This window comes from Mastigoproctus giganteus, chromosome 8 (assembly GCF_048544385.1).
Source record: "Mastigoproctus giganteus isolate SK-2022 chromosome 8, ASM4854438v1, whole genome shotgun sequence".
Classification (NCBI taxonomy): Eukaryota; Metazoa; Arthropoda; class Arachnida; order Uropygi; family Thelyphonidae; genus Mastigoproctus; species Mastigoproctus giganteus.
The window spans coordinates 40,157,065-40,183,229 of record NC_143582.1 but is presented as its reverse complement, the minus strand read 5'-3'; the positions used below and the strand labels follow the sequence as shown (position 1 = coordinate 40,183,229).

Genomic DNA, 26,165 nt, shown 5'->3' with positions numbered 1-26,165 from the left:
TTTGATGCTATCAAAGTGTCGCCACTCCTCTGCTTACTTGAAACTCAATATCTAATCCAAGGTATCATCTTCTATGGATGGTGTCCATAGAAGTTGCCCAATAAACAGAAAGTGGTTGGCAACTGCAGAATAAGATTTAAGTTTGTAGGAATTAAATTTTCTGAGAAAAAAAAATAGGTGGTACTACTTTCGTACTGCTGCTCATACTAAGTTATTTCTTATTCAAGGTGTTTCACAAAATAAACTTATACCTTAAACTAGATTATACGGTGTAAATTTAATGCTAAAGGTATATAATTTTGTGTGTGTGTGTGTGTGTGTGTGTGTAGAGAGAGAGACAGAAAGAGAGATAGAGAGAAATGGGTTTTTCTTGCATACCATTTTTTCAATAACTTGTTTCTCTTCTTCAAATGTGAGTGGCCGAATATTATGAAAAAGAAACATTGTCAAAATTTCTGATGTCAACCACTGTTCACGTGAGCTTCCAATTTTTGGAGGCTCAGCAAGGGCAATTATTCGAAAAGCAGGATGGATACAGAAAATTCCCCTAAAATGAAAAAAATATATATATATTTCTAAAATTAATGAAATATTTTTAGACCACAGCAAAATTGAGATATCTCATAAAAAAAATAATAAAAATAACAACCTGCAATGTTACAGGTAAAATACAGGGTGTTTCAAAACTATGTATACAAACTTTAAAAATTTATATTTAATGAATAATGTACACAAATCCAATTTTTGTTGATACTTTGAAGACACAAAAACAAATTTTTTTACAACAATAAAACTACAGCAGGCCCCCGTTATAACGCAGTTCGCTTTATGCTGATTCGCTATAACGCTGTTCTCATATTATAACCCGTATCTGACTATAACGCTGTCACAGATCACTATAACGCTCTTTTACAGATTGCATTTTTGCATATTTAACGAAATCGTTTCATTTGATGGAATCGATAGCTTGAAAATGAATAGCAAAACAGCATTAAAACGTTTCCCACGCCGACTTGAGAAATTTTCCCACGCTCAGTGAAATTTTCTCGCACGCTAATTTAATTGCAGTACAGTGACTTGTTACGTAGTTCCGAGATCAACATTTTAAAAAATGATCAAGTATATTGCTTGTAATATTTGCATTATATGCATTTATCCGAAGTCTAGTCATCACTCAGTACAGTATCAGACATTGTGCGTAACAGACAGTTTACTTGAACATTGTATCATAATTAATGCAACCAACGCAGTTACATTTTCGAAGAGTTAATAATGGCCAATAAGAATGAAAAAGCAACAACGTCTGAGCGCAGTACAAAGACTATAAATGTAAGAAAAAGACTGAATTTGAAAATAAAATTAGACGTTTTGAAGCGAATCGATTCCGGTCAACAACAAGCGGATGTGTGCCATAATTTAGGACTTGCAAGTTTAGCTGTAAGAACAATTATAAAAAAATAAAGAATTAATTTTAGCAGCGGGAAAGATAGCTGTTCCACTGCAAGCAACTAGGGCTAGGCCGACTATTAGGATTGAAAATGGAAGGATGTTAATTAATTTTATTGAAGATAACATCCAATGCAGAATTCAGTTAAGTTAAATATTACAAAAAAAAAAAAAAGAAGAGAGAGAGAGATTAGCCAATATGATGATCTGAAGAAAACTCACCTAAAAAAAAAAAAAAAAAAATGTGGAACCATTTAAAACTAGTAAGGGGTGGTTGAATAGATTTAAAATCTAGGGAGAAGCTGCAAGTGCAGATCAAGGAACCAAAATTTTCAAAAAAGAACTTGTTAAAATAATTGAAGAGAGGTATTGTGTGTTATACTTTTCAACAAGTTTATAACATAGATGAAGCAGGACTTTTGTGGAAATTAATGTCTAAAAGAAGTTTTATATTGAAAGAAGGAAAAAAACATGCCAGGTTTCAAAGCGGCGAAGGATCGGGCGACTTCATTGTTGGGTGATGATGCTGTGGGGGATTTAAAATTAATACCCCTTTTAGTTTATTTAGAAGAGGGCCAACCCAAAATCGACACATTTTTCATGATTAAATTTATCATTTAAATTAAATCAATTAAAATCAATTTAGATCAATTAAATTCATGATTTTAATTGGAATTTTAAGTTTAATTTTGATACATAAGTAGCTACCACCACATAATTATATATGTATGTAATGCAGAATATTTTATATGTATATTTGAATATTAAATATTTTATATATATATTTGAATATTAAATATTTTGACCGACATTTGTGCATCTTTTCACTACCGTTTATTATTGATTAGGAAATATCCTATGGCACCAACTGCAACTTACAAATACATATGTTACCTTATGATAAAGCGCCGCTCGCTTAGCGTGGATTCATGTAGTGCTCTGTTTTTCCGGAACAAATCATCAGCGTTAAAAGGGGGGGGGGGTCACCTGTACTTTAATTGTTCAAAATGCCCTCTATCAAGCATTAATGCATAAGCAGCATCTATCTTCAACAGATCTACATACTGAAATGCACAAATCAGGTGAAATGTTTTCTGTTTCTTGTGTATTTTCATCTACAGTTCCTCCAATGTTTGCAGTTTGTGACTGTAAACTCAATTTTTCAAGTATTCCCAAGCAAAAAATTCTAAATGGGTGAGATCTGGCGACCTTGGAGGATATTAAAAAACACTTGCTCATTGATCATGAAATTCGTTGTCAAGATAATCAAAATAAAACAAAAATTAAATTAGTGTAAAAGAATTGTCTATTTTTAAGCTACGAAATGAGTTTAAGAAAATTAAATTGGCACGGTGCATATTGTTCATTAAATATAAATTTTTAAAGTGTGCATAAATAATTTTGAAACATCCTATATATTAAATATGTTAGAAAGCACAAGAAACTAAAGGAAAAGCTCAACTGTCTTTTCATTTAATTTAATTAAGTATGCTATATTTTCCCTGCAGTACTAGCAATGGTAAAAATAAGCTATAAAATAGAAAAAAATTTATATTTGTTGTGTGACAGGAGCTTAACAACACAAGGGTATCTGAGGACAAAATGTGTCTTTTTACAACCGATTTGAAAACAGACTTGCTATTAGCATAATGATTGTACTTTCACTATGTGGCCATTTTATTACATACACCTACCCAGTTATTGAAATGGAGCACTCCTTCAGTAACAACATCATGTGCTTGTCCCATGCAATATAAAGCAGATGAGTGCATATGTGGGAATGCTGTATGTGTACAATTGAGTGCAAGTATGGAGAAGATGAAAAATTTAGGAGTCTAAATGTGCCATCAAGCTTAGTGTCAGGTTTGCAGTATGATTATTTTGAAAGCTGACAAGGCTGGTGCAGGGTAACAGAAAGGCAACAGTCAGCCAAATAACAATCCAATACAACAGTGGTAACCAAAGAGGCATTTCAGGATGCACACCTCATCGTACCACCTCATAAATGTGATGACTGAACTGGGTTCCACTCCTGTCAGAAAAAAACAAGAAGACACAGTTACAGCAGGCTTAGGAACACTGATGCTGGAGAGTGAAGGAATGGTAAACTGTTGCCTGATCTTCACCAGCAGAGCAACACTGGGATTCCACAGGTTATCTGGAAATTCTTTCTGACCAGGTATATCCCTTCATTGCTGCATTGTATCCATCCAGAAACAGGTTCTTCGAACAGGATAATGCAAAGTCACAAGGCCAAAGATGTACAGAATTGCCAACTCAGCCTACTGCAGTGGCCTCCCCAGTCACCAAAACTGTTCAATGCAATTTAGCAACTGTGGGACAAGGTGGAATGGGATCTCCAGAACAGAGATCCACAACCATTCAATTTACAATCATGGGAAATAAATGGGTCAACATAATCCAGCATCCATGTGGTATGCTTTCAACACCTTGTTAAGCTCATACCATGGAAGTGTTTTACAAGTTGAGGAGGCCTTTCTGCCTCCTCTATCCATTTATTTATTTATTTCAAATGCATTTCTAGTCACCCATTAAACATATCTTAATATGATATGTTAAGTGTGATACGTTAGTGAGAGTTATGCCCTTACTGCGTTCTTGACATTACTGAAGACAAGATCAACTACTTTTCAACAGCAGATGAGTAGCGAGTAGGGAAAAGATCATTTTGAATGGCAGAGGCACTGAAGGAATTGATATAAATTATGGAATGCTATAAGGAAAGATGGGGGCTTAGAGGGGAACAGGCATTCTGTGTTATCACACACTCAATCTAAAACACTGAAGAATGCAATATCTTTCTATTTTAAAAGATTTAGGAGAAGTCTGGTTGACCTGCCTCACTAAAATCCACTCATGCACACCTTCTCATTAGTAAGCCTCTTACGTCACTTTGGTGGCAATGGATGTGTAGAGTGGTTCTCCTCAAGATGCCTGGTCAGTGTGAAGAGGAAAAGATCAAACCCTCTAGCAGTTTATTAAATATGATAATACAATGACACAAATGGACCTCGGTCCCCAGCGGCTTTCACTCTCCCTCTTACGGCAGAAACAGAATCAGAGTGGAACCAGAGGGTGCAAAGAATCTCTGGGTAAAAGCAGGCTGCCATGCCCAGAAACTGAACTTGGCCTGTTACAATGTAAGATTGCTCATTGGTGAACATAGGATATTAGAGCTGGAAATGGAATTAGAAAATGTGAATTGGAATATCATTTGCTTGGCTGAAACAAGAAGAAATGATACGAATCACTTACAAGTTTATCAAGTGGAAATCTACAGGACACCAATGAAAACAGTGAAGGTGTAGTTGGCTTTTTGGTCCATAGAGATTTAAAACAAACATATGGGAATTCAAAAGTACATCACAAAGGATGTCGAGACTACTACTCGGGTTTTCTAAGAGGTACAAAGTAAAGGTTATAACGCATATGCACCAACATAGAGACATGATAATGAAGAGGATGAAAAAATGTACGCCGAGACTGAGAGACTTCTAGATGAACAGAAAACTCACTACACCATCATTATGGGGTCATCAATGCTAAGGTTGGAAAGAGACAAAAAAGCACAGAAATGGGAACTATAGGAAATTTTGGAATTGGTGAAAGAAATGAAAGACTAGTGGAATTTGCAGAATCTCAAGGATGATTAGTAATGAACACTTTTTTCAAGAAAAGGGTGAACAGAAAGTGTACATGGAGGAGCTCAACTGGATTAATAACTAATGAAATTGACTTCATCCTCACTAACAGGTATTGGACCACTTGATATCAATGGTTTGACTGTTGATGATCCTCCTCAGATAACTGACAAACTGAATGAGTATTTTGCAACTACATTCAAACATGAGGAATTCTATAGGGAAGAGGAGGACAGAAGCTTATTAAACTCTAACGCTGAGCTAAATAATTTTGTAATAACTGAGAGCAAACTGGAAGAGAAATTGTTGATATTGAACATAAGAAAGACACCTGAGGTGGATGGGATCTATCCATTGATATTAAAGGAGGCAGCAAAGGAAACAAGCAAACCCTTAGCCATAATTATGAGAGCATCCTTGGACTCAGGGTAAGTCCCCAAGGATTGAAGATGTGCAAATGTGTCCCCAATTCATAAACGGGATCAAAGGATGACAACAGTGATTACAGCCCTGTTAGTTTAACTTCTGTTGAGGAGAATATAATGGAATCAGTGGTTAAAAAAGCATTGCAGGATCATCTAGACAAGAATTCAGTAATAATTCAGACAGCATGGGTTTGTTAAGGGGAAATCTTGCCTGACCAATTTGATTGGATACTATGATGTGGTTACAAAGGAACTGGTATATTACATCAAAATCCAAGTATATTATATCAAAATATAATTTTTATATCATATACTTGGATTTCAGGAAAGCTTTTGACACTGTTCCACGTGGAAGATTACTGTACAAATTGGAGCAGTATGGTATTAAAGGCAAGTTGTCACAATGGATAAAAGAGTGGTTGAGTGGGAGAAGACAGTGGTAATCAATGGACACCACTCTTCATGGACTAATGTTATTAGTGGAGTCCTTCAGGCTTCAGTGTTGGGCCCACTGTTGTTTTGTATATTTATCAATGATATTGATGAAGGTATATCAGGCTTAATATCCAAGTTTGCAGATGATACTAAGGTTGGCAGGGTTGTTAATGACAGTATTGTGCTGCTACAACAAGATCTAGAAAAGTTGGGCAGATGGGCTGGCTGAGAAGTGGCAACTGAAGTTTGACATTGACAAATGCAAAATACTGCATATGGTTAGCAGTAACCGCAGAGAAATGTACCAACTGTGTGGTATTACTCAGGGTAGTGGAGAATGAAAAAGAGCTGGGGGAAATTGTGCAGCCTGATATGAAGTTTTCTGAGCAGTGCAGACAGGATGCCAGAGTAGGTTATAGCATCTTGTCAATGATTTACAGGAATTTTGCTTGCAGGGATAAGGAGTGATTATTCCTTTGTATAAGGCAATGGTCAGGCCACATCTTGAGTACTGCGTACAGGTCTAGAGCCCTCATTTTAGGAAGGGTGGAGAGTTGCTAGAACAAGCACAGAGAAGGGTAACAAGACTTGTAAGAGGAACAAAGGGGTACTCTTACCAAGAAAGGCTTAAGTTCTGCAAATTTCAGCATCTGGAGACTATGCACCTGTGAAGTGATCTGATTGAGGTGTATAAGGCCTTGGAATGATTTGAAAAGGCTCAATGTTGATGGAATTCTTCCTCTTTCTCAGATTATAAACCTGAGGGACATAAATCCAAATTGAGGAAAGACAGTTGTAGAACAGATGTGCAGAAATTTGCCTTTAGTCAGCAGTTAACTGATTGTTGGAACAAACTTCCATCTGTCATTGTGGAAGTTGATAGCTTAAATTAATTCAAGGAAGAAATGGACAAACTTCTGCAGCAAATGATGGGCGAAATGGGATTTTTTTTTTTTTTTGGCTGATGCTGTATAAACTTGCTTTCTTGCATCATATGCTTCTCCTAATGCTAACAGAAGATATATTGTGAATGATATTACTGAACATGGTAAATGTTGGAAGTGATCACAGAATGGCAAGATGCACACTTGATATAGATGTATGATATGAAAGAAAAAAAAAAACTGACTTGAGTAAATAATATGAAGGTCATTGAGATAACAGAAGAGGAGAAAAAGCAGTATACTGGAACTCAGGAACAAGTTTCAGCTTCTGCAGACCTTTTAGGACCAAGATATCGACAAGGAATTCAACAACTTTCTGAAAGTGATTCAGCCCAAGAAATCTATAGGTAAAGAAATCCAAAGAAGAAAAAATTAATCAAGAAACACTTATCATGATGAACCAAAGATGACAAATGAAGAGAAAGATAAACACCGACAAGGACAAAACTGAGTATACTGAGTTATGCAAAGCCATTAGAAAGACTCAGAGAGGACATAAACAGATTTAACAGAAGACAGGTAGAACAAGTATTAAGGGAAAACAAATTACTTAAATCAGAAGTCATGAACAGTAATACAGAGAGACAAATGATACCGAATCCAAAGAATAATGATGGTGTACTTATAAATAGCAGAGAAGTCATAATTCAAATTGCAGAAGATTACTATATAGTATCATATAAGGAATGAGGGAATGAGTGGGGAAGATGGATAACTAATTAGCAACACATATGACATACCCGACATCCTTCCTGATGAGGTAGAATGTGTTGAAGAAAATGAAGAATCAAAAATCCCTTGGTGAAGATGAAATTACTGTAGAGTTGTTAAAATTTGGAGGCAAAGACATAGAACAGAAACTGGCAAGACTCTTAAAAAAATACATTAGGAAAGGTGTGATGCCTAAGGAATGGAATAATGCAGTCATAATTTTGCTGCATAAGAAAGAAGATAAATCAGAAATTGGAAATTTTAGACAAATTAGCTTGTTGTCACACATCTACAAGTTGTTCACAAGGGTCGTTACTAACAGATAAGAAAGAATACTTGATGAGAATTAAATGAAAGAGCAGGATTCTTTAGGGCAGGATTCTCAATGTTGATATTACCTTCAAGTAATATCACAGCTAATGGAGAAAGCAAATGAATATAAAACACCATTATGCCTAGCAATTGTGGATTATGAAAAGGCAATTGACTCCATACAGCATAAGGCAATGTTTTGGACACTGGAAAGAAAATATATGAGAATGCTACCTCCTTTATTAGACTAGACAAAGACAGTAGCATATTTAAAATTGAGAAAGGAGTTTGACAAGGAGACACAATATCTCCAAAGGTTCTTTATTGCTGCCCTTGAAGAAGCTTACAGAAGGATGGGCTGGTTGCAGAAAGGAGTCAATGTGAATGGAGAGTACCTACACCGGTGTTTCCCAACCTTTTTTTTTACCATGCCCCACCTAAGTCTTTCTAAAATTCTGATGCCCCTATGTAACATATACATATTTTTTATATTCAAAAATTGAATTATTCCCTAAATGAAGCCTAATTACAACTTGTTCAGGACACAAGACTTAGGTTTTAGGAAGAAATCATTAGGAAATTATTAAGAAAAAAACAGTAAGTAAATTTTCAAAACATATAATAGACAACTAAAATTCAAGTACAAAATAATTTATATGAAAGATTTTTCTATAATATTTTAATTTTTAGTAATTATTATTTAATTGTTTAATAATTTCAACATTCCATGTGAAGTCACTCCTAGATGAGTGCACTAAATATAGTGAGACTCTTGTGCTTGATGCTTGCCGCAGAGAGATTTTATATTGGGCTCCAATTTAGTCAGCTTCAGTCTCAAGACTCCCCGTTTTATGATATCCAGTTGATTTCTTTTCTTTAGTAACAAATCATTTATGACACTAAATCCACATTCAGCTAAATATGAAGATGTAAACGGTAACAATAGCTCTCTTGCAAAGTTGGTTGAATTTGGGTATTTAATTTCTGTTTCATCACAAAGCCATGCCATCGCTCCTTTTATATTGAATAAAGTTTTAACTGACTCATCATTTTGCATTTCTGAGAGTTCTTCTTGGTACTGCATTGATACATCAGACAAATCCACTAACATTGGTTGCATCATCCAGGTTGGAAAATCAATTTGTTTTAAATCAGAAAACCTTTCTTTTAAATCAGTGGACAGAATTTTCAGATGATCGACAATAACAAGTACAGCGGTATCAGTCACTTCACATTTTTGCAGCCAACAAAACTGTTCAAAATTTTTGTTACAAATATATTTTTGACATAATTCAATAAATGTAATGAAACCAAATATCTTCGCTTTTGCATTGACGAGAGTTTTACTTGTTCCTTGAAGTTGTTTATTTAATATATTCAATTTTTCAAAGATATCAGCTAAATAACTCACAAATGCTTTACCATCGACCGTTAACAGATGCTTCATTTCAAGTTTGTCACTTAAAAAGTCACTAATAATATCAAATAGTTCCATAAATCTTTTCAAGCAGTTCCCTTTCAAGAGCCACCTTACTTCAGTGTGAAGTTCGTTCGTTATTTGTTCGTTATTTGGTTTTTAGGAGCATTAGCAACTAAGGCCATATTGCTCCGGGATATGCGGTGGTCATTCCTTGACCTTTCCGCATACTCCGTATTTGGTGGTGACGGGCTCGAACCCCGGTCTAATCAAGAAGCATGTGCTACGCACTGCTGCTCCTTCCCACCTGGCTACGGAGGCGCCCTCAGTGTGAAGTAAAGTCTCACATGGTCTGCATTTTGTTCTTCACAAAAAATCTTGAAGAGACGCTCACATTTGGCATTAGCTTTAATAGCATTGACACACTTTATAACCGATTTTAGTACTTCATTAAGAACAAGCGAAATATTTTTAGCTACCAAGTTTTCCCTATGAATAACACAATGCACAAGAAGCATTTCTGGATTCTCATCTTTCATCAATTTTAAGCAGCCATTTTTCTTGCCCATCATATTAGGAGCACCATCTGCAGCATAAGATGTTATATTTTTCATTGGTATATTATTGTCATCTAAGTAATTTTTTAACTTATTATATATATCTTTGGAGGTAGTGGTGCTCTCTAATGATTTACAGAATTACATTTCTTCAGCAAAATTACCTTTATCACTATATCTTACATAAGTTATCAGTACGGCTTCATTGTCTCTCAAAGTTGATTCATCCATTTGCACTGAGAATTTTCTTGTTTTCAGCTTTCCAACAAGTTGTATTTCAATATCTTCACTCATTCCATCTATTTTTCTGCTAACAGTATTGTTATTGAGTGGCATAGTTTTCACGTCTTTGTCATCTTTTTCTAGAACTGTTTTAAGAAATGCTGATATTGATGGTTTGATTAAATTCTCTCCTATAGTATGATTTTCCCCAGATTTAGCAATGAGTAAAAGAAATTTCATAACTAGCCTCAAGAGTATGATTGACAGTTGCAGTATGAGCAATAAACAGAGACTTTAATGTTGTTCTTTTTTCAAAATTCTTCTTTAAAGTTTGAAAGTAATTTAAATCTGAATTTACATGAGCATTATGTTACGCCTTCAAATGAGCCTCAAGGCCACCTCGCTTCATTGATTCGTTGATCAAGCATTGTTGGCATAAAAGACAAAAAGATGACCTTTGATCGTGGACAGCGGGTATGAAACCAAATTTTAAGTATTCCTCTGAATACTGACGAACTTTTTTTTACTTGCACTACTCATTTTACTGTGCAACTGAAAGAAATAAATATAAGATAAATCAAAAATTAAAAATAAACTATGCATTAAAGTTAATTTTATTTTATTTTAATATATCAAAATTAATTATTAGAACGCTTTTTGAATGAATAAATCACACAAATTACTGAATTCGGGCTATTAAATCTGTGGTCTCCGTGAACAAGCAGATAAGTCTAATTTGTCAAAAATGAGATAAGTGCACTATAATAAAGTATTTATTATTTACTATTTGTGACATGCAGATATCTTTGTTATTGTAGTTTTAGCGTGAGTAATAAATATTTGTATATTCGAATATATGCATGTTTATATGAGAGTGTGAAGTTTATTTTTCCTCTCCTGCAAATTTGAGTTTTTGGACTTATTTGCTTATTTACTGAGACCACAGAAATATACATATACGACAAATACATACCATTTTGTATCACGGTTTTTCATTAATAATAATTCTGTGCGCAGACAAAGTAATTTTTTTTTTTTTCATCTGAGATCGCCAAACCTATCCAAATGTACAGTGGTCTCCGACAGTTTTTAAATTCTGTACAGTGGGATAAACTGACGATGTTACCAACAGTAAATTCTAAGTGGGAAGCATTCAAGGAATTAATCGTGGATGCTACTAAAAGTTTCATAACTATTAAGAAATATTGTTCAAGGTTTAGGCCGAAATGGTTATCTAATGAACTAATGAGACTCGTAACAGAGAAGAAAAATGCATGGGATCCATATAAATTATCAAGCGACTCAGAAGCCTATGACAGATATAAGTTAGTCTGTAATCAGGTCACAAAGGAGGTTAGGCAGGCGAAGGCAGATTAAGAGGAATCCTTGGCAAAAGATGCTAAGAAAAACAGCAAGGATTTCTTTACTTATATAAACTCTAAAAGGAAGGGGATGAATCTGATTGGTCCACTCGACATCGATGGATCGACTGTTGATGATCCTGCCCAGATAGCAAACAAACTGAATGAGTATTTTGCATCTACATTCACACGTGAGGAATTATCAAGGTTTGAAAATGGCAGAAGGTTATCAAATTGTAGCAAGATACTTAATGATTTTGTAATAACTGAAAGCAAAGTGGAAGAGAAATTGTTGAAGTTAAACATAAGAAAAGTACCTGGGGTGGATGGGATCTATCCAATTATACTAAAGGAGGGCGGCAAAGCAACTAAGCAAACCCTTAGCCATAATTATGAGAGCATCCTTGGACTCAGGGGAGGTCCCCACCGACTGGAGATGTGCAAATGTATCCCCAATTCACAAAGGGGGATCGAAGGGTGACACGAGTCATTACAGACCAGTTAGTTTAACTTCTGTTCCGGGTAAAATAATGGAGTCACTGGTTAAAGATGCATTGCAGGATTATCTAGACAAGACTGCAGCAATAATTCAGACACAGCATGGGTTTGTTAAGGGAAAGTCTTGTCTGACAAATTTGATAGGATATTATGATGTGGTTACAAAGGAACTGGATGCAAAAAATAATTTTGATATCATCTATTTGGATTTCAGGTAAGCTTTTGACACTGTTGCGCATGGAAGACTATTGTTCAAATTGGAGCAGAATGGTATTATGGGTAAGTTGCTACAATGGATAAAAGGATGGTAAGTGGGAGAAGACAAAGGGTGGTAATCAATGGGTGCTGCTCTTCATGGACTAATGTTATTAGTGCTGTCCCACAGGGTTCGGTGTTAGGTCCACTGTTGTTTTGTATATTTATCAATGATATTGATGAAGGTATATCGGGCTTAATGTCGAAGTTTGCAGATGATACAAAGGTTGGCAGGGTTGTTAATCACAGTAATGGCAGTGTGCTACTGCAACAGGATCTAGATAATTTGGGCAGATGGGCTAAGAAGTGGCAACTGGAGTTTAACTTTGAGAAATTCAAAGTACTGCATATGGGTAGAAGTAACCCCAGAGAAACTTACCAACTGTGTGGTACTACACTTAAGGTGGTAGAAAATGAAAAAGACCTGGGAGTAATGCAGTCAGATATGAAGTTTTCTGAGCAATGCAGACTGGCTGCCAGGGCAGGTCATGGGGTTTTGTCAATGATATATAGGAATTTTGCTAGCAGGGAGAAGGAGGTGATTGTCCCTCTGTATAAGGCAATGGTCAGGCCATGCCTTGATACTGCGTACAGGTCTGGAGGCCTCATTTTAGGAAGGATGTAGATTTACTTGAGCGTGTACAGAGAAGGGCAACAAGATTGGTGAGAGGAATGAAGGGATCCTCTTACCAAGAGAGGCTTAAGTTCTGCAAATTGCAGTGGCTGGAGATTAGGCACCTGCGCGGTGATCTGATTGAGGTGTATAAGGCCTTGAATGGGTTTAGCACGCTGAATTCTGATGGGATCCTTCCACTTGTTCAGATTACGAACCTAAGGGGGCATAAATTCAAATTAAGAAAAGACAGATGTAGAATAGATGTGCAGAAATTTGCCTTTAGCCAGCTGGTGGTTAATTGCTGGAACAAACTTCCATCTGTCGTTGTGGAAGTTGATAGGTTGAATAAATTTAAGGAGGAACTGGACAGGCATTTGGAGGGAATGGTGTGATTTTTTTTTTTTTTTTTTTTTGGCTGATGCTGCATAAGCTCATACACTTGCTTTCTTGCATCACATGCCACTACTACTACTACAGTCACGATGCCCAAACGAGCGTTTGTATGAAAGGAATTACCTATTTCATATAACATGCAGAGTTTGCGGTAGGCTACAGTAGACAACCACTTTGCTTGCGCATTGCGCATGCCATAAGCAATCGTCCAATACAGTATGTACTATTCCTTCAGTAGGCATAGTAAGCAATACTCTCCGAGCAAACTGTAGTTGATATATAACTCCAAACTTTCAAGTGCGGCTCTATAGAAAGTACAACATTTAAACGAATGCTTATTTCAAATTGAGATACCAACAATTCTTCTTTTGTACAAGTTAAATCATAGTAGGCGGTTGTTTTAAACTCTAGACGAGCAATTTTTGAATTGCCCCCCTGAACAATCAAATTTCCCCCATGTGGGGCATGCGACCCACGTTGGGAAACACTGACCTACACCATTTACAATTTGCAGATGGCATTGTGGTCATAAGCCATGATCCCAAAGAATTTGAGGAAAATCTTAATCAGTTATGCAGGGTTAATTAAGGATTTCGGACTAAAGATGAATATGGCTAAAACAAAAATAATGATGAACAAGTATGCCAGAGGAAAGGATATAATCATTGAAAGAGCAGAAATTGAAAAGGCGGATTCATATACTTATCTTGGACAAGTCATTAACTGTAAATAAATAAAAATAAATAAATAAAACTGTAGTTACATTTTGTTTTTTGATGTTGATAATATCCTTTACATCTATTTATATATCATATGATTTAGTTTCATCAACTTGTACGGGGTGTCTCAAAAATATTGGTACAAACATTTAGGGGAGGTAGGTAACATCTAAAGAAATGTGAATCGCATAGGAACCCATAACTGGAAATGTCACCGTAAGTCGGTAGACGGCGCTGTTCATCAGTTCGCGAGAGGGAAAATTTCTGGTTTACTCATTCAAGCAGTAGTCGCTGCACGAAGAGCATGCATCGATATACGAACTGTGAGCTGGCAGACATGCATCTAGTGTATGGCTTAGCAGAGGGCATTACACGAGCCGCTCAACGAATTTATGGAGAATGCCTCCCACACAGATATGTCCGGACCACCATTTGTTTGCCGTGTGCATCAAAATTTGTGCGATTATGGGTCATTTAGAGGTAACAGGAGTAATGCGGGCAGACCACATTCGATGTGAACTCCTGCCATAGAAGAAAGTGTGTTGAATGATGTCCAGAATAATCCTACTACCAGCACACGTGCTGCTGCCTCTGCCTTAGGAATGTCTCGTTGCAGTGTACAGTGTGTCTGGCACGACAATTCCTTACACCCCTTTCATCTCCAAAGGGTTCAGTTACTGCTCCCCCAAGATCATCCTGCACGTGTGGCTTTTGCGCAGTGGTTTCTCCAAGAAAGTGTTCAAGACTTGAATTTTCCAGCCTATGTTTTGTTCACGGATGAGGCTTATTTCACTCGGGGAGGCTTATTTCACTCGGGAAGGCTTATTCAATCAGCACAATGCTCACGCGTGGGCTCATGACAACCCACACGGTGTGCGCCCCCATGCAGCACAAAATCGCTTCGCAATAAATGTGTGGGCAGGTATGGTCGGTGACTGTTTAGTTGGCCCATACCTGTTACCATCCTATATGAACTCCGCTAAATATCGGATCTTTCTTGAACAAGTTCTACCACGGTTACTTGACGATGTTCCAGCAAATGTGAGACACAACATTTGGTTTTAACATGACGGGGCACCTGCCCATTACGGAAGGTGTGTTCGTGACCATTTGAACAGGTGTTTTGGGCATCGATGGATTGGCCGTGGTGAACCCATTGCCTGCCCCCCCATGCTCACCTGATTTATCGAGCCTTGATTTCTTTCTGTGGGGGGGCCTCAAATCTATCGTGTATGAATCACCAGTGGAGAGGGAAATGGATCTCGTGGCGTGACTCGTCTGCGCTGCTGCTACTATCAAAGAAACTCCAGGTATGTTCGACCGTGTCCACCAATCCATGCTGCGATGGTGTCACGCATGAACTGCGTCTCATGGTGGAACCTTCAAGCATCTGTTGTAACATCATGAAATGCATCCATCTCGTACTCCATTGTTAATATTATGTCAAATAAATGTTTGCCACTAATTACTGTCTTGTGTCATTTCTGCTTCTTGTGCCTCTGCTACTATTTTCCCGTGACGTTTCCGGTTATGGGTTCCTATGCGATTCACATTCCTTTAGATGTTACCTACCTCCCTAAACATTTGTACCAATATTTTTGAGCCACCCTGTATATCAGAAATCCAGAGAATTTATTCAACTGCAGCTTTTATATGTCCAAATCAGAAATATATAATTTGTATACACACATACTCTACAGAAAACATCAGAAACATTTATAGAAACACATACTCTGCAGAAAGCAGATATATATGTTTCTGATAAATATATATATATATATATATATGCACATACTCCACAGAATCCACATATCAAAAACATGTACAAGGTACATTCGTGTCAGACAGGACCTCGAATTTCTCCCATCTCCGCATGTGTTCGCTGTATCGAGGACAGAACACCATCAAGCCAGAGACTTGAAAGTGTGTGGGCCATGTCTGTGCAATGTGATTGTGTTGTGCCCATTGTTTGTCCAGCTTATTGGCTGCCAGGCCCCTAATGGGGCCCAACATTGCCCATACCTCGCCATGTGGAGGCTAGTCAGGTGTGAGGTGTGGTAATAAAGTTTCTGAACTTGTGAAATAAAAAGAACACAAAGTGAAGCTCAAAAATGATTTTATTTTTATTCAAAGAAATCACCAACTGATTGAATGCACTTATTACATTGTTTTAAAAGAGTCAGCAAAGGCATCCAAAGAAATGTTCAGTTCAGCAGTTACATTTTTCTTTATGCCCTCAACATCCTGAAATATCATTCCTCTGAGGGCAGTTTTCACCTTGGGGAAAGAAGTCTGCTGGTACAACATCAGTAGAGTACGGGGGATGGATGGCTGATCTGTACAATGCTATGTTTCATCAGAAATGTCTTCACAACAAGTGCAACAAGAATCAGCTGCCTTTCTATCGAAACTGCAGCCTCACCCAGGAAATGCACTTCAGTACTCTTGGAAGCACCCCCGTATGGAGAACACAACTTGACTTTCTCCCTTTCAGTTACAAATCTCTTGTAAATCACATTGTTTGTAGAAAAACATGATCACATCACCTCGATCCTGGACTTCTGTAAACAATTTTTTTTTTTTGAAGTCCACTGCGTGTTCTGCAGCTTTGTCTCTGAATCATACTGAAACACCTGACACTGATCTCCAGGTGTTTCCTGGGCTGATGTATGAGTTTGGTCAATAAAGTCAATGAAATTAGGATTGCCTTGACAAGTAAGGATAAAGCCTTCCTGTGAAAATTTTGCACTGATCTTCCTTTTCTCAAAATCTTCTTTCAGAATTTGACAAATTGTCTCCTTATTCATATCCCACTTGTCACCCATCATTCAGGGTCAAATGATGATCTCTTGCCACAATTGACAAAATAAGGACAATTCTGTCCTTATTTTGGAAGGTTGATAAATGCACACTTCTAGGGTCATTGCAAATATTTTGCCTTTGAACCACTTATATGATTCAAACACACTGGCATGACTTAATGGTTCATCACCATAAACAGGTTTTAACATTTCATACATTTCTGCTGCAGATTTTCCCAGTTCAAAGCAAAATTTACCCCAATTGGAGTCTTTGCATCAAAAACATAACTACTCTAAATGGTTAATGAAGGGCCTTCCATGTGCCATTAATGTAATTTATAATATTTGCCCTACATTTTTTTTTTTTTTTTTTATGAAAACCCCAAACATGAGAGGTATTAGACCCTATAGTACTCAGTACTGTGCATGGATTGGAAGTTGAGAAGATATTTGTTGACATTGCACTTGAAATTCTGTAGACTGTAATTTTCAGGAAATAGGTAAGAAGGAAGATTGTTCCAGAAAATGGCAGTTGAATGAATAAACAAGAAAGATTAAAAGTTGGTTCCGTGAGTTTGAAGTTGGACAGTAAATGGATGTTGGCTGGTGGCTGCACGTGTTTGGACTGTTTTGAAAGAGAGAACGGGATTGGTTGATTGGAGATTTATTTGGGGTATAAGCATCTATGGCCATAGTGCACCATACATATATACCATGGATAATTTCCTAACTATGGCTACAAAATTATTATTATTTTTTTTTTTATTAGCTAAAGGAGGTGATATATATTAATCCTTTTGAGAAGAGTGATGATGTTTGAGACATTTATTTTATTACCCAAGATTGAAGTAAGTTTAAGAAGTTCTTTCGTTATGTCAGTAGTGAGAAGGTTCTGATGTTCTCTTGCATGTTTTGTTCATTCGATAAAGATATGTTTCATGGAAAGTGTAGTATTACAGTGATGACACTGAGGGGGAGTCTCTTCTCTTAAGAGCCATGAGTAATGTTACTATGTCCAATTCTCAAGCGGGCTAATATTACCTCCTGCTGTCGAATTGAACTGAAGCTTGAAGACCATCGTTCAAGATTTGAACGATGTTTATTGTTAAGCTGTTGCTGCCATGATAACTGCCACTGATACGTGCATTTTTCCTGGATTATTGGTGTATAGTCTTCATGAGGGACTTTCCACTTGCTGTCGGGTGGTAGGTTAGCCAATTTGGCAGCATTGTCTGCTAGTTCATTCCCAGGAATTGCCAGGTCCTGGGACCCAGCAGAAGCATATGTTTCTCCCAAGTTCTGATAATGTATGCAAAGAGGTAATTATTTCTTTTACAACTGGGTGAGTGATATTCATGGTGTTTTTCAGTGCTTGACGTGCACTTAAAGAATCTGAGAAAATCATGCTGTTTTTAATATCGGAGGACTTAATGTAATTCAGTGCAACCTGAATTGCTATTAGTTCGCCTGAGAATATACTGAACTCACATGACAACTGATATGCTAATGTGATGTTTGGGAAAACTGCAGCGATTCCAACGTGGGCATCATTCTTTGAACCATCAGTATGTACTACGACAAAGTTGGGAAACTGGTCCACTGCTGCATGGTATAGTTGCAAGAAATTTTTTCTATGTAAAGAAGATTTATTCCATTCATGAATGTGTAAGTAGCATGAAAGCACGTACCCTCCCATTCTCTCTTGCTTCTTGTTCCAAGGAGCAAGAGAGAATGGGAGGGTACGCGCCACATTCTCTGAGACAGTGGAAATTGCAGAAGTCCATTCAGAAGAACAGTGCCCATGGAAGTATCTGTAGAAAAGTCATGCAGCAGAAACAGTATGTCCATGAGACAGAGTGCAGAGACACTGTTAGAGATGAATCATTAATTAACCTAACTGCCCTCTTCTAAATGGAATCTAGAAGCCTGAGAAAGGTTTTGGGGAAACAGCCCCAGATGTGAGAACAATATTCCATGGTAGGGCGGATTTGCTATTTGTAAACAGCTGTTTGGAAGGAAAGTAACGCCGAGAGTGAAAGAGAAAATCAAGTTTTTCAGATGCAGAGGAAGCAATATTTGTAATGTGCTTGTGCCAAGAGAGATTAGAAGTCAGGGTAATCCCCAAAAGAGATATAGCATCTTGCCTAGAAATCAGAATGTCACCAAATATAAGCATAGCAGCAGAAGAATCCTTTTTGTGAGATATAAGACAGGACTAAGTTTTAGAACGATTCAAATCAACTAAGTTGTCTTTACTCCACTGGAGAATTATGTCGAGATCAGCATTTAAGGAATTGGTAGTGGATATTCAAGAAGTTGAAGCTGATTTAGCAGAGGCGAGGTTTCTCAAACTGGAAAGTGGAATGCAACATGCTATCATCAGCAAAACTATAGATAAACTGGATAAACAATTACAAAAAACAGTTGGCAAACCATAAGATGGAAGCTTGTTTAGAAGACCTTTATGCCAAACATGTTCAAAAGCTCTTGAAATGTCAAGAGCAACTGCTTGTGTTTCACTAAACCTTTCCATTGAATTTGTCCATAAATGAGTAAGAGGTGGTAGATGACTTTCATCAACCAGTGAAATACCACCACTTTGCTTATTGGAGGCTTGAAGTGGTAAAACCCATGTTTAGTCTCTAGAGCAAAGTTTCCGGCATCCCCCTCCCCCCATACTTCTCCTTCAACCCATGCACGGTACTAAATACTATAGGTTTTGATACCTTTCGTGTTTGGGGGTTTCATAAAAAAAAAAAAAAAAAAAAAAAAAAAACACATAAGCCAGAATATCACCAGTGGATCGACAATGACGGAAAACATACTGGCGATTGTTGATCGGATGGAACGTTTCTAGATAGTTTAAGAGTCAGCAGTTAATTGATTTCTCCATTACTTTAGAAAGAGTAGAAGTAATTGCAATGGAACGATAATTCGATAGGAGGGATTTGTCACCCTTTTTAGGAACTGGCTGTATATGAGCAAATTTCCAAGCAGAAGGAAAAACACATTTTGGAATAAGAGTGTGAAAAAAGGCAGCAAAGAACAGGAGTAAGTTCAGGAGCACAGGTTTTGAGAAGAAGTGGAGAAATACCATCAGGACCTGGAGCTTTCTTAGCATCAAGATTCGTCAAAATCCTTCTGACGGAAGACCACAGGAGGCACTGAATGTAGGGTGTTGGGAATGGTGGGAGGTGTTTTACCAAGATCATTAATACATGAGTTGGAAGAAAAATGGGATGCAAGCAGGTCAGTTTTATCCTTAGCTGAAGTGACAACAGAACCATCTGGTTTTGAGAGAGGTGGGGGCAGAGATTGGCAAAAGTTGCGGCCAATAGCTTTGGCAAGAGAATAGAATGCTCATCTACCATTATGGTAAGAAGCAAGTTTTCTACTCTTAGCCTGTTCAAAATCTAGTTTGGACTGATTAATCACTGCTTTACAATTGTTGCGAGCTTTGGTGGAGGCAGAAAACGAAACTGGAGAATTGGAAACAAGCCAATTACGATATGCAATGTTCTTCTCTTGAACAGCCTTAGCACATTTATTGTAAAACCAAGGTTTAGATAAAGGATGAGATTTTAAAGTGGAGTGTGGAATAAAGGATTCCATTCCTACAAGAATAATTTCACTGACACGATCTGAGTAAATGTTGGCATCAGAAGTTTTGAACCAGTAATCCGACCAAGGAAAAGAAAAAAACGAAGTCTCACATGTCATCCCATTTTGCATTCTTGTAATGCCAAACAACACGAAGTTGGGAATATCCATGAGATAAAGGCTCCATTAAAGAAGAGACAATCATCAAGTTGTGATCTGAGGTGCCTAAAGGATCACTTACTTTGACCACGTACTTAAAAGGGTTGTCTGTGAGAAAAAAGATCAACCATGTTGGCTGTATGGTTAGGATTGTCCAGTATTTTGGTAGGTAAGTGAATAATCTGCCTGAGGTTATTAGCAATTGCAAAAGCCTCAGCATCTCGACCAGCTGGATCAGTGTGACTAGAAAACTGAAGCCAGCTGGAGTTGGGAACATTAAAATCACTAAGTAAAATTACCTCACTGTTAGGAAAGTTGGACTGGAGAAAGTCAAGTTGCAAAGAGAGAAAGTCAAAGAGCTCCAAGAGCTCCAAAACAATAGATTAATTTGACACGATGGGGTAGAGAGATTTTAAGCCAGAGAAGATCGAAAAGAGGATATTCCAAATTACCAAAGCTGTGCCAGGGAATATCAGAACACATATTCCCTGTCACATATGTGCATATGTTCTGATATGCACAAGTACCACCTTTGAGGCGAAAGGAATCATAGAGCTTATAATATGGGCAACTGAGATGAGCAGAAGTTGAATCAACTGATAACTGAGATTCTGTCAGAAAAAGTACACAGGGTTTGGCAGACTGAAAGTGGAAATGTACATCGTTGAGATTAGAATTGAGACCACATATATTTGTGAAATGAACTAGGAAGTGTTTGGGAGGTTTAGATCTTTTCGCAGATAAGCTCACTCTATTAGTTTGACAATTTATGGTGTATTCAATAGTAAGGAAAAGTGGGGGGGGGGCGTGACATGCTGTATGAAGTAATGAAATTTTTGGATATGGCATACACGTAGTAAGAATATACCCAGATCCTTGACATAACGTGGCCTTGAAAATGCCCCCCCCCCCCCACATACACACTACTCGGATTCCCTCCAGTCACTATCTGTCAGAGTAAAGGTAGGAGATAGCAAGATTATACACTAGCTGATCCGGAAGCCTCCTAAAGAGTTACCAATAGGTTCGGTCTGGTGTACTAACTAGTGGCCAGCCTGCGAACACCGTTTTAGAGCTGTACCCTCGAAATATAAGAAAGATTGGATCTCGCCACGATGTTCATCATAACCTCAAAAGTCATCAGTCATATTGCATGATGGAAGAGATGGGGAAGGGTTGACCGGAACTTAGCTCTGGAGACTAAACATGGGTTCCACCTCTTCAAGCCTCCAATAAGCAAAGTGGTGGTATTGCACTGGTTGATGAGAGTCATCTACCACCTAGCATTGCCTGGTAACACAGAGGAGCGGCATTCCTCTGTATGGTTTGGGCACCATACCTCAACTCCTGCTTTTGTTGGTTCACACCTGGGTGTTCACCCACAGTGTGCTTGCACATGGGGATTATACCCAGGATTACTAACAGTTCCACCATCGTGAAGGTGCAAGCAGAGGATTTGGCTGTCACAGACCATCCAGACTTCGCCAAAATTGGGTCCACTTGACTTGAGTGTCACCCGAATATCAGTTCCATCAGTGTTTTAGACTCCCAGGTAGCAAGCATGGGTTGTCTGGCATATCTGAGAGAATGTCTGTGACAACCTCAATTACCAAAGACAAGAACCAACCAAAGACATGTTGATTGTGTATCACTCCTGAATTAAGTACTTTTAGGAATCAAATAATTTTTGCACATAAGACGTAGGTGATGTGTACTTACATCAGTGACAAGAAATTAATGCTCTGTTGCTTATATTTTGAATGGTCCTACTTGCCCTTTCCAGGATTCTTATGTAGACTATTTAACTGACATTCTTACAATGGAGATGATTAACCAGCATTCTTACAATGGAGAGCTATTTGAATCAATACACAGAACCATTTTCCAAGAGAAATGTTATATGTAGATCGCAATCTTCATAATTCATAATTAAAATATTAATTTACAAACAACAAAGTAGGAAAAGAAACAGTTTTTCATTACTTCAAAATAAAAAACAAAAAAAAACATGAAACATACTTTGCATCAAGCTCAGCATCTGTAAGACCAGTTACGGCTTTGATAGCATTGTAACGGTTATATCCCAAAAGTCTAGTTCCATCAAATAACTGTGCTTCACGATCATGAACAAGCCTAAACAAAACAGATTTCCCTTTTATACATACTGCTTAATGAAATGGTTTAATAACTAAAATTAGTTCTGAAATTATAACTGAATAATTATTCTACTTATCTTAGGCTATTTTATACTCTCTAAAAATACATATGCACTTACCATTCTATTATATTATTAAAAGTCAATATTAAGTGATTCTATCAGTGTTAGTAGTGGCAAAAGAATTCACGATGGAAAGCTTATGGTAACATCAGTCCAAAAAGAAAAAAAAAAAAGTAACCCATGTCATCTACACTCTCCTCATTAACCTAGTTTTTTCTAAGTACTTGTATGGAGAATTCTCTCATTGATGCTATACAAAATTTAATTTAATTTGCTATTTTCTTTCAATAATTTCATATCTTTCCTATGCATACAACAAAATACTGAAGAATTTGTTTATAAAAAACACATTAATAAGCACGTCAAAAAAGAAAGGGAAAATAGTCCAAACCCTGAATAAATTCTAAGAATTTTAAAGAATAAATTCTAAGAATAAATTTCTAAGAATTCTAAGAATTTTTATACATGCAATGTTTAATGAATTTTTTTTAACACATCAAAATTTTATAGAAATATGCTTAGTAAACCTCGTCTCCCCCAAAAATGACATCAAGATGATGATACTGAAACACTGAAATACATGAAACACTGAAACATGTCTTTAATCAAAGATAACTTCTTTCCTATTTAAGCTGTAACAATTCTAAATTTTGTGTAGGGTAAGCATGACCATTAAGTTTCATGATGTTGAATATGATTAATTTGTTCAGGTTATTTATTCAAAAATTCTCTAATACCAGAAGGAAATGGATGAATCACAATTGCCCACTGATAAGAATGGCATACCTATTGATGATCCTATATAGGTTGGTAATAAATTGAGTAAATATTTTGCATCTGCATTCCCACATCAATGAGTTTTTATATATGGGAATGGCAATTTCTATCTAATACTGGGTGTTAAATGATAACTTAAAGAAAGACAGAAGAGAAACTAATGAAGCTAAAAATAAGTCAGGCACCAGATGCAGGTGCAATCTAGCTAGTCACATTAAAACAAAAGTAGTACAAGAGGTATTTAGACCTTTAGTTATAATAATGAAACATCCATGGATTCAGAGAATGTCCCTAAAGATTGGAGATGTATAAATGTCTCTTCTATTCACAATGGTGGCACAAAGGGAAAAGGTTGACTTGTGTGTCAGAAAAATAATAGAGTAAATAGTTAAAGTAAAATAGGAATGGAACTATAAAGCAACCACGGTATGGATTTGTTAAAGGGAAATTGTGGCTGACCAATCTGAATAGCTACTAAGAGGTTATTAGAAAGAAACTGGATGCAAAGAATAATTGTGACATTGTACATTGAGAGTTCAGTAATTCTTTTGATACTTTTCCACAAAATAAATAACTGTTGTATAAATTGGAGAAATGTGACTTTAGAGGCAAGGTAGGATAAAGGAATAAGTTATAGATAAAGAGATGGTTAGATGGCATGAGGCAAAAATTAGTTATGTGCCCATGCTCTTCATGGACTGATGTATGAGTTTGGTATCACATGATTTGGATGAGCTGCTTGCTGTTTTTAATATTTATTAATAATATGGATGTAAGTATTTCATGTTTGCTGATGATAAAAAAGTGAACAGGGTAGTTAATGACATTAATCAAGATATCTGCTTCAAGGAGATCTAGATAAAATAGGCATATGGTCGCTAAGAAGGCCTCTGAGAGATGTAGATAGCTGCAAGAACAGCTAATAGGGTTCTGTCAATGATATACAGGAACTTTGCAAGCAGAGTCAATGAGGTGATTCTCCTACTATAAAGTGTGATCAAAAAAATTGGTGAACAACTTTATCTTCAAACTTTGGCATCATAGTGAATAGCAACTTGTAACATTTTCAGGAACTCATCTAGCTACAGTAATGCTTAAAACACCCATTCATTTGCAGTCTTAATCAGCATGCATCGAATAGAAGAGTTTTACATGTTTCATCACTTTTAAAATTAGTGATTTTACTGACTGGTGAATTTGTATTAAATTTTATTTCAAATTATAAAAGTCCAAAAAACCCACAAAATGTTAAAAAGCTATCAGAGAAGATGCTACACTTGTATGTTTCATGTGAATGCTTTTCAGTGGTTTGCAAAGTTTAAATAAAACCATTTGTCTGGAAGATGATTCTTGCTCTGGCCACCCTTCAACTTCAAAAAACCAATGATTCAATTGCTTGTGTTTGCGAACTTGATTATCAGTGATCTACATTTAACTGTCTGCAAAGTTGCTAGTTAAATGGTATTTCTTATTGGACATATCAATCAACTTTTACTATAAAGATTTGAGAATGCAGCACATTTCAGCTAAGTTGGTGCCTTGTACCCTATCATTACACAGAGCTGTGAGTCTTAACGTGTAAGACCTTTGTTAACATGCTACTACTGATCCACACACATTGTATCTTCCAAACACTTTGTTTCACTACTGATGACAAATTATGGGTGTGTGGTTATGACCCCAAAATAAAGACCCTGTCCTCTTGATCCAAAAATTCAAGATACACTCAATCAAATATGTATCACTGCATTTAAGATTCTGTTAGCTTAGTTGTCAATAAATCGTCAATTGATCAATCAAATTTATTAATCTTATTAATTTTCATTATCAATCAATTGAATTTAAATGGAAATCATGCCCCAGACCACAGCAGCAAAGCAAGAGGCACAAAGTCGTGGGAGTGCTGTGACTTGGGAGAGAACCGGAGGGGCCAATCCTCCAATGCAGCACAGCCTAAAATAATGTGCAACTTGTGAAATGTATGCAGAACTTTCTGGAACAGGACAAGATATAGTCAAGGAGAATTCTTTGTGTGTGTGTGTGTGTGTGTGTGCTTGGTGCAGAGAGTGTCAAGAAATTAGGTGCCAACTCAGTGTTCTGTTGGGTGTCTATGAGGGTGTCCAGAAAATTTATCGCCCGCAATTCACCGCCAGCAATTAATCGCTGGCAGGTTATTGCTGCGTCAATTTATCGCAACAATTTATAGCCTACAAATGATTGCTAGCACATTTTAACATCTAGAAGCAACGAGATGTGTTTGGTCAAATCATAAAAAGTTATTTTTTATTTAAGTTTCTGCCTTAAGCTATAATTAGCATATTTTTGGAATTCTATGAACTATGAGGGAATAGTACGGAAATAAAAAACACATGTACGGAAATATGTAATTTAATACGTAGATTATGTATTTTAATAGTTACATGTATCACAAAAATAGTAAAAAAATCCATTATTTAAACAATATAACAATTGGTTAATTTTAAACTAAACTAATTATAACATTAGGTATGTCATAGTACACTGCAAAAATTCAAAATGAATGTTTATGCAATCTTCAGAATCAGTCACGTTGGGATAATTAATTACTAAGAAACTGTAATATTTACAACACAGTATGTACATTATTAATAAGAAATA

The 26,165-nt window shown here is 36.7% G+C and overlaps 1 protein-coding gene across 1 annotated transcript in view; it reads right to left on the bottom strand.

The window, feature by feature from the left end:
* Positions 1–26,165, bottom strand: part of c12.2 (von Willebrand factor A domain-containing protein c12.2) — a 574,487-nt gene that overhangs the window by 343,055 nt on the left and 205,267 nt on the right. Inside the window, exons 15-16 of the mRNA XM_090380213.1 lie at positions 22,553–22,666; positions 379–547 (exon numbers count right to left, since the gene is read on the bottom strand). Coding sequence (XP_090236339.1) covers positions 379–547; positions 22,553–22,666 — 283 coding nt within the window. The remainder of the gene's footprint in view (positions 1–378; positions 548–22,552; positions 22,667–26,165) is intronic.